The sequence below is a fragment of the Doryrhamphus excisus genome, chromosome 22 (genome assembly GCF_030265055.1).
Source record: "Doryrhamphus excisus isolate RoL2022-K1 chromosome 22, RoL_Dexc_1.0, whole genome shotgun sequence".
Classification (NCBI taxonomy): domain Eukaryota; kingdom Metazoa; phylum Chordata; class Actinopteri; order Syngnathiformes; family Syngnathidae; genus Doryrhamphus; species Doryrhamphus excisus.
Genome location: NC_080487.1, coordinates 14,388,969 through 14,399,488, shown reverse-complemented (window position 1 = coordinate 14,399,488; position 10,520 = coordinate 14,388,969). Strand labels below are relative to the sequence as shown.

Here is a 10,520-nt window from a genome sequence, read left to right as displayed (position 1 = left end):
TTGGCTATTTTTGTATGAAACATATCCAGTTTTTAATTACTGTTGTTAAAAAATGTGCATGTATGCATATATTCTTTAACCTCGGGACTGATTTGGTTCAACACTCCCAAGTCACCATATGGACCAAAATGTATACATTCTGCTTATTTCACCATTTTCATCACGTTGAAGCCTAATTGTTCATTCATTCATTTTCTACCTTATCCTCACGAGGGGGGGGGGGTGCTGGAGCCTATCCCAGCTGTCTTGGGGGAGAGGCGGGGTCCACCCTGGACTGGTGGCCAGCCAATCCCAGGGCACATATAGACAAACAACCATTCCCACTCATGCACTGGGAGAACATGCAAACTCCACACAGAGATGGCCAGGGTGGAATCGAACTCGGTTCGATGTGACCATCCAAAATAAAAAAATGACCCGCAACGACTATGAAATCAATAATTCTGGTTAGTATTTCAAGTGAATTAAGATAAAAAGTGTTTGCAGGCTCCAAATGGTATGAATGTGAGTTTGAATGGTGTGTTTAAATGTGTCCTATGTTAAAGTGTGTCCTACTGGGACAGCCTCATCTCCACAAGAACTACAAAGTGGAATATTAGAGACGAGGTTGCCATCAAATCAGCCCCCATGGCAAAGACTGTAAGCATATATGAAACATTTCTAATAATCCATCTATCACAGCTGTAAGATTGGCTAAAAAGTAACTTTATTTTACAATATGATGATTATTATATTGTGATTTGCAGTGCTGAGTTTCTATTGGTGACAAAGGTCACGTGATAAGAGTACGCATTATTATCTGTATTATAAGGGAAGACCCGTGTGCATGTGTAGATTATACTTTGGTGTCACTGAAGGCAACATTGAGCGAATACACTTTTCCTGCGTGGCTCGGTGCGTGATACCAGTGACGCCATTGCCCCCCCCCCCCGGACAGGGGTGGAGAGTGCTCCCCGGGTTGCTGAGTGCACAAGGAGCACAGACAACAGCAGACTACCGAGGGGGCAGGGAGAAAGATTTGACGACTTCACCGCCACTCCCGGACAACCACGCCCCGGGGGAGGGGAGAAGCGGGGTGGCCGCCAGGTGTCTCAACTTCCGCCATGGAAGCGGGAAAGAGCGCGTGAAGGGGGAGTTTTCCGGCAGGTTTCCGTGCAGCGATGAAGTTCGGGAAGAGTATCTGCGTTCTCAACGTCGGGGGGACCCGCTACGCCTTCACCCGCGACGTGATCCGGGATTTCCCACTCCGGCGCGTCAGTCGCCTCCATGCGTGCGCCACGGAGAAGGAGGTCCTGGAGCTGTGCGACGACTACGATCGGGACCGAAACGAGTTCTTCTTCGACCGCCACGCTCAGGCGTTCGTCTTCATCATGCTCTACGTGCGATCCGGAAAACTCCGCTTGCTGCCCGGCGTGTGCGAGCTGTCCTTCTACACCGAGATGCTCTACTGGGGGCTGGAGAGCGCGCACTTGGACTCCTGCTGCCAGAAGCGCCTGGACGACCGGCTTTCCGAGATCGGGCTGGACGGGCTCTCCGAAGAGGACGGAGGCGGGTCTGGGAACGAGACCCAGAGTGTGAGCGATCCGGGGCAGCGAGGGGCGCTCAGCGGGCGCGCCAAGTGGCTGGAGAGGACGCGGAGGGCTTTCGAGGAACCCAACTCTTCCATCGGGGCGCAGCTGCTGGCCTCGGTGTCCGTCATCTTTGTCATCGTGTCCATGGTCATGCTGTGTGCCAGTACTCTGCCGGACTGGGACACGGCCAAGAGGACCACCGTGGAGGAGCACAGGTGAGTGTGAAATTGCTTCAATTGAAAGTCCACCTGCACACACCAAATGAGATCAATAGATCAAATCAGCCTTTCTTATGGCATTAAGAACACATTAGCGTGGTTGTATTTTTCAGGCTATTATATTTACTACACAAAATCTGCGCTTGAGTGCCCCAGGTTTTGTGGCGTCATCATACGGTTTGCGTTCATTATTTGTGCAATTCCAGGCACAGTCTCCAAAAAGGAGCAGGAAAAAAACGAGCTCATAATCGTATGATCGTATGGAACCCGTTCCAAAATTTCAATAGAAATACATTCATAAAGGCGACGCCTCCTAGGTCAATAAAGACGGGGATAATTTGACAAGCTCAGCTCATTCATGTGGAGTACCGTACATCTCAGACAGGTCATCAATAGGAAATCCATACTCTGTTATCAATCAGATGCGTACGGATATGATGGTACGGATGGCTTCTCCGCCTGATTGACTGGAAAAGATCCCATTCTGTATTTGTCTCCATCCTGGAGTGTCCAGGCCGCTTTCTTCCATATATGGTGATGCTCAGGCTGGCTGGAGTTGTGTTTGCATCTCATCAGGTAAACGTCTCAATGCAGAGTTTAAACTTTGCTTGACAAGGATTCTGTTGATTCCGGTTTTTTTAACCAGGCCGCTTGTGAAATGCAAGCACCGCCTCCCCGTAATTCACTTTTGATTGCTTTTGGTGGCGCTAATCAATAGAGTCATCACACACTGTGACACTCGTTTCCCCTTTCACCTTGACGACCATTGTGCAATTCTCCTGTCCGTCATCCACGCCGAACGCCTTCCCTCCTTGCGTCACATAATTCTCCAAATGGATTGTCCAAGTCCTATTGCATATTATGTGTCTCTGTGGCGCTCATTTCCTGTTTACAGCCTGCTTGCGTCTCCTCTGCAGGATAGTCGAGGCTGTTTGCATCGGCTGGTTCACGGCTGAGTGCACCATGCGCTTCCTGGTGGCACGGGACAAGTGGGACTTCCTCCGTCGGCCACTCAACATTATCGACGTGATCGCCATCACACCTTACTACGTCACCATGGCGCTGGCCCGGGCGGGGATGCCGGGCGCTGGGCTCGGGGTGGCGGGCGTCATCCTGCGTGTGCTTCGGATGATGCGAGTCTTCTGGCTCATGAAGCTGGCCCGCCACTTCCTGGGCCTGCAGACGCTGGGGCTGACGCTGCGGCGCTGCTACCGGGAGATGGTGATGTTGATGGTGTTTGTCTGTGTCGCCATGGCGATATACAGCGCCCTGGCACAGCTCCTTGAGCACGGGTTGGATTTGGGCTCGCAGAATCAGGATTACGCCAGCATCCCGGCCGCTGCCTGGTGGGTCATCATCTCCATGACTACTGTGGGGTACGGGGATGTCTACCCTGTGACCGTCGGAGGGCGGGTTCTCGGGGGGATGTGCGTGGTGAGCGGCATCGTCCTGCTCGCCCTGCCCATCACGTTCATCTACCACAGCTTTGTACAGTGCTACCATGAACTCCGACTCCGCTCGGCCAGATACGCTCGCAGCATCTCCATGGAAATGCTCCAGTGACCATTTTATTCCCCTTTGGGACAGTGGCCCCGCCCTTTTTATCCTTTCATTTTTAACACCATTTGAACAGAGGAATGAAAAACACACGAGCAGCGTCACTCTGCATGGTTTCCCCTGTGGACTCTGTTTGCACTGCATCTCTCTGTGTTTGCCCGGTCTTCAGAGTCCTAGCTTGTTCCGGGCTGAGCGTGACCTAGATGTGCTCTCTACATGTGAACGAGGTGCACAACGACAACGACAGAGGAGTTTGTGTGTGTGTGTGTGTGTGTGTGTGTGTGTGTGTAGAGAAAAGGCTGAAAGGAAAACTGTACTTTGGGGGGGAATTATCTCCATAATCCGCAATCCGTATGTGAGACATCTGTGCATTCTAAAGATATCAAAACACATAAAAAGAGACACCTCGTGTCCATTGTTTTTAGCAGATTTTTATGTGTACTAACGAGCTGTCTCTTTTAATGTTTTTAGATTTTACGTTAAGCCCCCTCTCAAAAGTGCAGTTTTCCTTGAAGTCGGTGAAATACAGAGGCAGAGGTTGAAGGTGGCCGACATAAACAATAAAGCAGATGGCGTGCGAAGTTGAAGGATAAAATGGATGTGGAATGAGCACAAAGAATAAATAGGAATGTGTGTCTTCACTCTCCATTTTGTATTTCAGCATCTCCACGGCAACCTCATTCAGCGGCATGCCAATCACAAATAGGCCACGGTCACACACACACACACACACACACACACACGCGGTATTGTCCTGCTGTTATTGGGGGGAAATAGGACGTGGTTGCAGCAATTAAACATGGCGAAAGAGAGCACACAAATGAACAACGGCAAAGGTCCTGACATTCCATGAATCACGTTTGCAGGTTAATGAAATGACGTGATCGGTGGAAGAGAAGCAGAATCCAAACAAACAAGTTGACACCTCTCCCACACAACAGTCTCTCTCTCTTCTTCTTCTTCCACCTATCGCCTTCTGCCCTCCTCTCGATCAGACATCTTTGTGTGTACACACACACACACACACACACACATATATATATATATACATGTTGCCATGTATGTCAATTTTTCATCAAGCAGAGCTGTATGACTTGTAGAGTTGCCACGTTGATATCTTTTGTGTGCCTTCAGTGTGCTTTTCAAGTAGCATCAATGCCACACAAGTGGAATAGAATCAGTATTTTGTCAGCGCTAATGGCTCCTATAGAGCATCACAACAAAGCCTCTTTCATCTGTAGATCGTAACTGATGTATCCAGTGTAGACTTTTAGAATAAAGCAATGGCTGATTGTGCAGGTACGAATCAGACTTGCCAGTCTTTTGCTGTCAGTCGACAAATCGATGCTTGTGATAAAATAACCATCTGTTTTCCAGGGTGGGCTCACCTGACATATTGCAGAACTGATGCAGACGTTTCAGGACGGCTTGCCAAAGCACGCGTCATGTGATAATGACATTGTGTTTACACTTCCAGGCCGCCTCCAAGCAATCAGGCAGCGCTCGGAGGCCAGGAACACCTGAGTCTTTTGGCGAGGTTGATGGCCTGATGGTAGTTACATTTTTGCAGCCATTTTCCAAGCAAATTTGGACATATCGGCTTTGAAAGTTGCCAACAACAGCTTTCCTTGGCAAAGATGAACTACTACGTCATTGACGCTGCCTGGTGACCATCAGATGAACAATAATGTGCAATAAAATAAGCAAACAAAGGGAGAGAAGTGTTTGTTGTGTGTGATTTGATTAATTAAATTAACTGCAGACCCATTGTGCTATTTGATACTCCTGACATGTTTACGTTTTACAATTAATTAAGTCTTTTGGGGGAAATCCAACATTCTAGATCGAAAAGGAGGATTTCACAATATCACATTTATTTTATCACAATAAAATAACCTACAATAAAATGTACAGTCGTCCTCGCAACTGTACGGTCTTGTTCCATGTATAGTTTAATGTGTACTACATGTGAGGGACCTGCGTTTCTATATAAATACAGTTAATCTGATTTTGTTTTAAACATGTGTACTCGCTTTTACCGCATTGATTCAATGGTCTCTCGGACCACCAATGGTAAGGCAAGCCGGTGTCAGCTGATCATGACGTCACTTTCCCTCGACGCTAGAAGCGAGAGGACCTTTTTCCGGGCGGATTTGTCGAACATCGTACGTCCGCTCGCCCTTTCGCCAAAAATCACAAAATGTATTACAAATTTAGCGGTATCACACAGAAGCTGACGGGGTCTTCTCCGGCGACGGCCTACTCTCCCCAGGTGAGCGCTGAAGACGCCGGGTGGCTTAAAGTTGACGATGACCTTCATGTCGCCGTGCTACTTTACGACCCTGTCTTGTTTTTTTACGACACAGCTTCCACAAACAATCCACGCGGTTTAAGAACCTGCTTTGCTATATTTGTATTTATTGTGCGTAAGATTGGTTAGTTGTACTCGTTGATACTGAGGTTATCCCAACCGTGTAATAAAGAAGCTACTGGGGCCATACTGGGTAGTCTTACAGCATTTTTACTGTTTCCATTATAACTAAAGCCTGACTTGAGCAATTGCTGGAAAGGTAATCATCTGTCGGTTAAACTGGCATTTGTGTGATTCTGCAGCCTGTTTTGACATTCAATACTTCCTAGATGTGTCCCTGTGAGCGGTGACCTTTATTCAACTTTAGGGTTAGGGACGTATTCAGTTGTTTGGGGGTATAAGGGAAACACGCTCAGTGAGGCCTTCCACATTCTTGTACTGCACTGTCAAGTTTTTTTGTGTATTTTCCAAAAGGTGAGTCCAGTCGTCTCTCCCAGTCTTGCAGTACAATTATCGCTCCCTTGCGATATTGCGGTTTTTTAGTATTCTGGTCACTAGGTGGCAGTAATGACAAAACATTGAGGTATTACATTAGCTTAACACTGCATGAAGTCAGCCATGGCATGTCTCACATGATAGAATGGGGGGGGGGGGGTAAAAGGTATCCTCCCATTACATGTGGAAGTGGTAATATTTTGGCTTCATAAGTTTAGAATAAATATGACACTGGTCCTAACTGGTTAGATTGCTAGGTTACTTCAAGATGTCTCTCAGTGGTAAGTAGCTTTAGCGTTTTAGCGTTAGGTTTTCTCCAGCATCGGTAACTGAATCTGGCTGCTAATTGTAGAGGGAAACGGCTATTAGCTCCCTGTACACTCGTGCTTTTGTTCCATGACTTACACAAAATAAACGTCTTTTACGGAATAGTGTTGATTCTCACGGCAGTACGGGACAAAGTACGTCCTTGTTGGCGCCATTCTTTTTATTATGTGATCAAAGTAGTACTGAAGCCGTTGTATTTATTTCATTAATTGGAAATGGAACAGTGCTTTTTTTTTTCAATGATGAAGAAAGAATCCAAGGTTGTAATGGTGGCTGATACATCACGGCATACAGTCTCTTTGGCTACTGTGCACAGCGAGATTGTTGGATAACATTAAAGTACTTGCCTTCCAAAACGAGCTGTATGGTCTATCCTTTGTGTTCAAGTGTGTTAAATGGCGAGACAGAACCATAACGAGAGAGAGATCCACAGTATTTGACTAAATCTGCTCCATTTAAAGGAGGCTGCTCAGGCAATGGCATTTCCTTGGCAATTTCACTGCTGTGTTATTGTGCAATGACAATAAAATAAGTCTATCTATCATGTCAGTTGAGTTTCATGTCATATGTTTGTTCAGTGGCGAGTGGTCTTACCCCCCACGTCTGCACAGCGACACGTTGGCACTGCTCCTGTACGCATCACAGCTGTCAATGTGCCATATCTTAGCACCTTTGATTTTTTTTTTTTTTGCCCTCGCGCAGTAATTATCACCTTTGCAGGCAGGTCATGTGACTTTGAGATTATTTCCAGAGCGCAGCACACGCCCGGCTCGGAGGTGACGAGGCATGCTATTGACGGATGACAGCAGTCATGTGTAGTGCGGCCTTTGTTGTTGTTGCCCTGCATGCATAAAAAGTCAACCAAAACAGGGTTCCCAAATTCGGTTGTTTTGCATTGCTGTGTAGTTGTCTTGACACCACGACTCGGAATGGTGTGTGTGTGAGCTTGTGATGCCCCGCCATTTGTAACTCCTACACACTGGTACGCTACCTGTCACAACAAAGGCTCTGCATCTTGATGTCTACTTTTTTCCCCCCACATGGGGAAAACTGGGTTGGGTGGATATGTTTGTGGTGGCAAGTTTGTTTTGTTGCCTTTTGATATTGCTACCACTTCCGAATAAATGTGGCATTCTGGCTTGTTGGGGTCAGACATTGGGCACATGGGCTCACATTGCGCTTTAATATTCCCACACGAGGGCTGCGGCATTTGCATTTTTTCCCTCCTAATTTCTACTGCATTATCTTGCTTTGCTCCTGGTGAGGCTCCACTCTTTTTGCTGCGTGTATGCTAGCCAAAAAGTCAGTATGTGGATTCTCCGCTGTGGTGACTCCGAAATCAGGAAAAAGCAGAAAGAAACAAACAAAAAATGCTTTTCATTCATTTTCTACCGCTTATCCTCACGAGGGTCATGGGCGGTGCTGGAGCCTATCCCAGCTGTCTTCGGTCGAGAAGCGGGGTCCACCCAGGACTGGTGGCCAGCCAATCCCAGGGCACATATAGACAAACAACCATTCACACTCACATTCATACCTATGGACAATTTGGAGTGGCTAATTAACCTAGCATGTTTTTGGAATGTGGGAGGAAACCGGAGTACCCGGAGAAAACCCACGCATGCACGGGGAGAACATGCAAACTCCACACAGAGATGGCCAAGGGTGGGATTGAACTCAGGTCTCCTAGCTGTGAGGTCTGCACGCTAACCACTTGTCCGCCGTGCAGGAAGTGGCAAATCTTTAAGTAAAATGGATTGAATGTAGAAATACGACAGCTTCTACTTGGACATGGAGTAGCAAGCAGCTGGAGCTCCACGTCACTCGCTGCCGCATGGGCCACCAGAGTAGGTTGGACTGCCAGATGTGCCTAAAGCACTTGGTGTGTGCCTCGCACCCTGCCACTTCCACAGGACTATTATGATTGGTAGCAGGGTACTATAGATGGAGTACAGTCTGGTTGGCTTCTGGCTGCCCTGTGCCCACGTGCATTGAATTCCCCCTTGCTTTCACACCATCTGCTTCCACACGCTCTTAACAAGGTCACCCCCCGAGTGACATTCTCCAATCTGGAAGTGGAGGGAAATTGGAATGGTTTTCTTATTGTACTTTTTTTTTTTGCAGGGTCTGAGGCCAAGTGTACCAACAGAATCCCCTTCCATGATCTTTGCCACACCCACCAAGGTGGTGTCAGAGAGCGGGGCCATGGCGGAGTACATGGGTGCTAACAAGGTGCCTGACTTCCAGCGAATATTCCAGGTCAGTTCGTATTGAGCCCCCCCCTTTTTTTTCCCTTCCATGAATCAATCGCAAGCATGCACGTGGGGCGCACGTGCACAGCGATCAATAACACAAATAGTAATTATGCTATTGACGCCTGTGGGGCTTTGTTTTGGCCTTCGGGTTTCAACCACTTTCTTTTGTTATCAAGCCAACTCGACACATTTCATGTGTGTTTATGTTGGAAATGTTCCTCCCCTTCCAGACATCAGACGGCATCCCCGTTCACATGAAGCGCGGCGTTCCCGACAAGCTTCTGTACCGCACCACCATGGCTCTGACCGTGGGAGGCGTTCTCTACTGCCTGGTGGCCCTCTACATGGCGGCCCAGCCCAAAAACAAGTGACCCCTCCCAAAGCAGGACTGACCCATCCTACCTTGACACTTTCATTAGCAGTCATGTTTCCACCAAGCGGCCCAGTACGCCCAATTCAGCTTCCTGTGGTGAGGGTCTGAACCACAGTTACAGACAGTGATCATTTATTCACACGTATGTTGCAGCCAGTGTCGTAATAGTGCGGGATTTTCTCCACATTTTAAAGCAGAGTTGGTTCAAGCTGCTGGACTCATGACCCTTCAAAGCAGCTACTGCCGGAGGTTAGCTACAGCCACAACTAATTCCTCGTTTTAACACGGACGATGAAGATCAGAAGTAAACAAACATGGAGGCCATTTTGATTTCTTTCTCACAAACAGAACCTTGCCACAGTGAGCCAAACTGTACTGCTTGGTGGAAAGGGTTTACCTTGACATGCTGACACCCAGCGTTTAGCTCCGCCCTCTGTGAAACCTCAATAATAAAAAATGATCACAATAATGCCGCCTTTTCTATAGAAAATGTAATGATTGAATAAATGCTATGTGAGAGCAGGGACAGTGGTTACGTATGTGTGACGTGCCTTCTGCTGCATAAGAGCATCCTCATGCACTATTTAACATGTTGGAGGAGGACAGGATGCTGGCACAAGGTTGTTATGTCCGACACTTTTTTTCCTCACTCTCTTGCTTATTCTCATATATCAACCAACCCATGCGATCAGCCTCGATGTTTCATGCCGTATTGATCATGCTTTGGTGTCGTAATGTCACATGATGTCACTCTGAAACAACAGGTAGTCTCTGTGGAGCTATTAGAGTCTCCTAAGTAAACTCACAAATATATGCCATATATATATATACATATATGGCATATTCTATCTAATCTAAACTCATAGTGTGTATTAAGAAGCTTTGTTATACTACAGGGAGAGTTATGTGTGTAATCAAATACTGTCATTGATCATTCTCTCATGCGCCAAAATCTAAATGAATGACAGCCAAATAAAAAAAAAAAGGAGTCATCAGTTACAGCGGCAGTCCAATAAATGAGTGTGGGGCAGGGAGTTACTAATAATAGGATCTTAATATCAACATTGCTCAGACGTGCCAAGCAGATGAATCCAACCTGTAGCTGGCGTCCTTTACCAAGAACACAAAATCAAAGGTCTTTAAGTCCTCTCTGTCACGGCACATGTTCACGGTCGCACTTTCCGTTTGTCTTGTGTCAAGTCTCACCCATCCTCCATTTGAGGGATCTCTCACAACATGCTGTCTCCTCTTAGCAGTTGGAGTGTTGCGGCACTGAGTGGTAAACATGTTGTCGTACAGCTCTCCTGGTGAGCCACGACAAAGGGGGCCATTGTTAGCGCTTGAGTGTTCTGTTGTGATGCAAGGCGGTTGATGATGATGATGATGATGATGGCGGGCCTCTCAACAATTCCATTG

The 10,520-nt window shown here is 47.3% G+C and overlaps 2 protein-coding genes across 2 annotated transcripts; both read left to right on the top strand.

Annotated features, from left to right (window-relative positions):
* Positions 1 to 857: 857 nt before the first annotated feature.
* On the top strand, positions 858 to 5,050 carry kcng3 (potassium voltage-gated channel, subfamily G, member 3). The gene is made up of 2 exons (XM_058061770.1): positions 858 to 1,786; positions 2,707 to 5,050. The coding sequence occupies exons 1-2, from the start codon at positions 1,161 to 1,163 to the stop codon at positions 3,350 to 3,352; spliced, it is 1,272 nt and encodes a 423-aa protein (XP_057917753.1). The 5' UTR covers positions 858 to 1,160; the 3' UTR covers positions 3,353 to 5,050.
* A 400-nt stretch (positions 5,051 to 5,450) lies between these two features.
* LOC131109487 (cytochrome c oxidase subunit 7A-related protein, mitochondrial) lies at positions 5,451 to 9,628 on the top strand. Its single transcript, XM_058061579.1, has 3 exons — positions 5,451 to 5,618; positions 8,601 to 8,735; positions 8,962 to 9,628. Exons 1-3 carry the CDS (start codon positions 5,547 to 5,549, stop codon positions 9,100 to 9,102), a joined length of 348 nt encoding a protein of 115 aa, XP_057917562.1. The 5' UTR covers positions 5,451 to 5,546; the 3' UTR covers positions 9,103 to 9,628.
* The last annotated feature ends 892 nt before the right edge of the window (positions 9,629 to 10,520 follow it).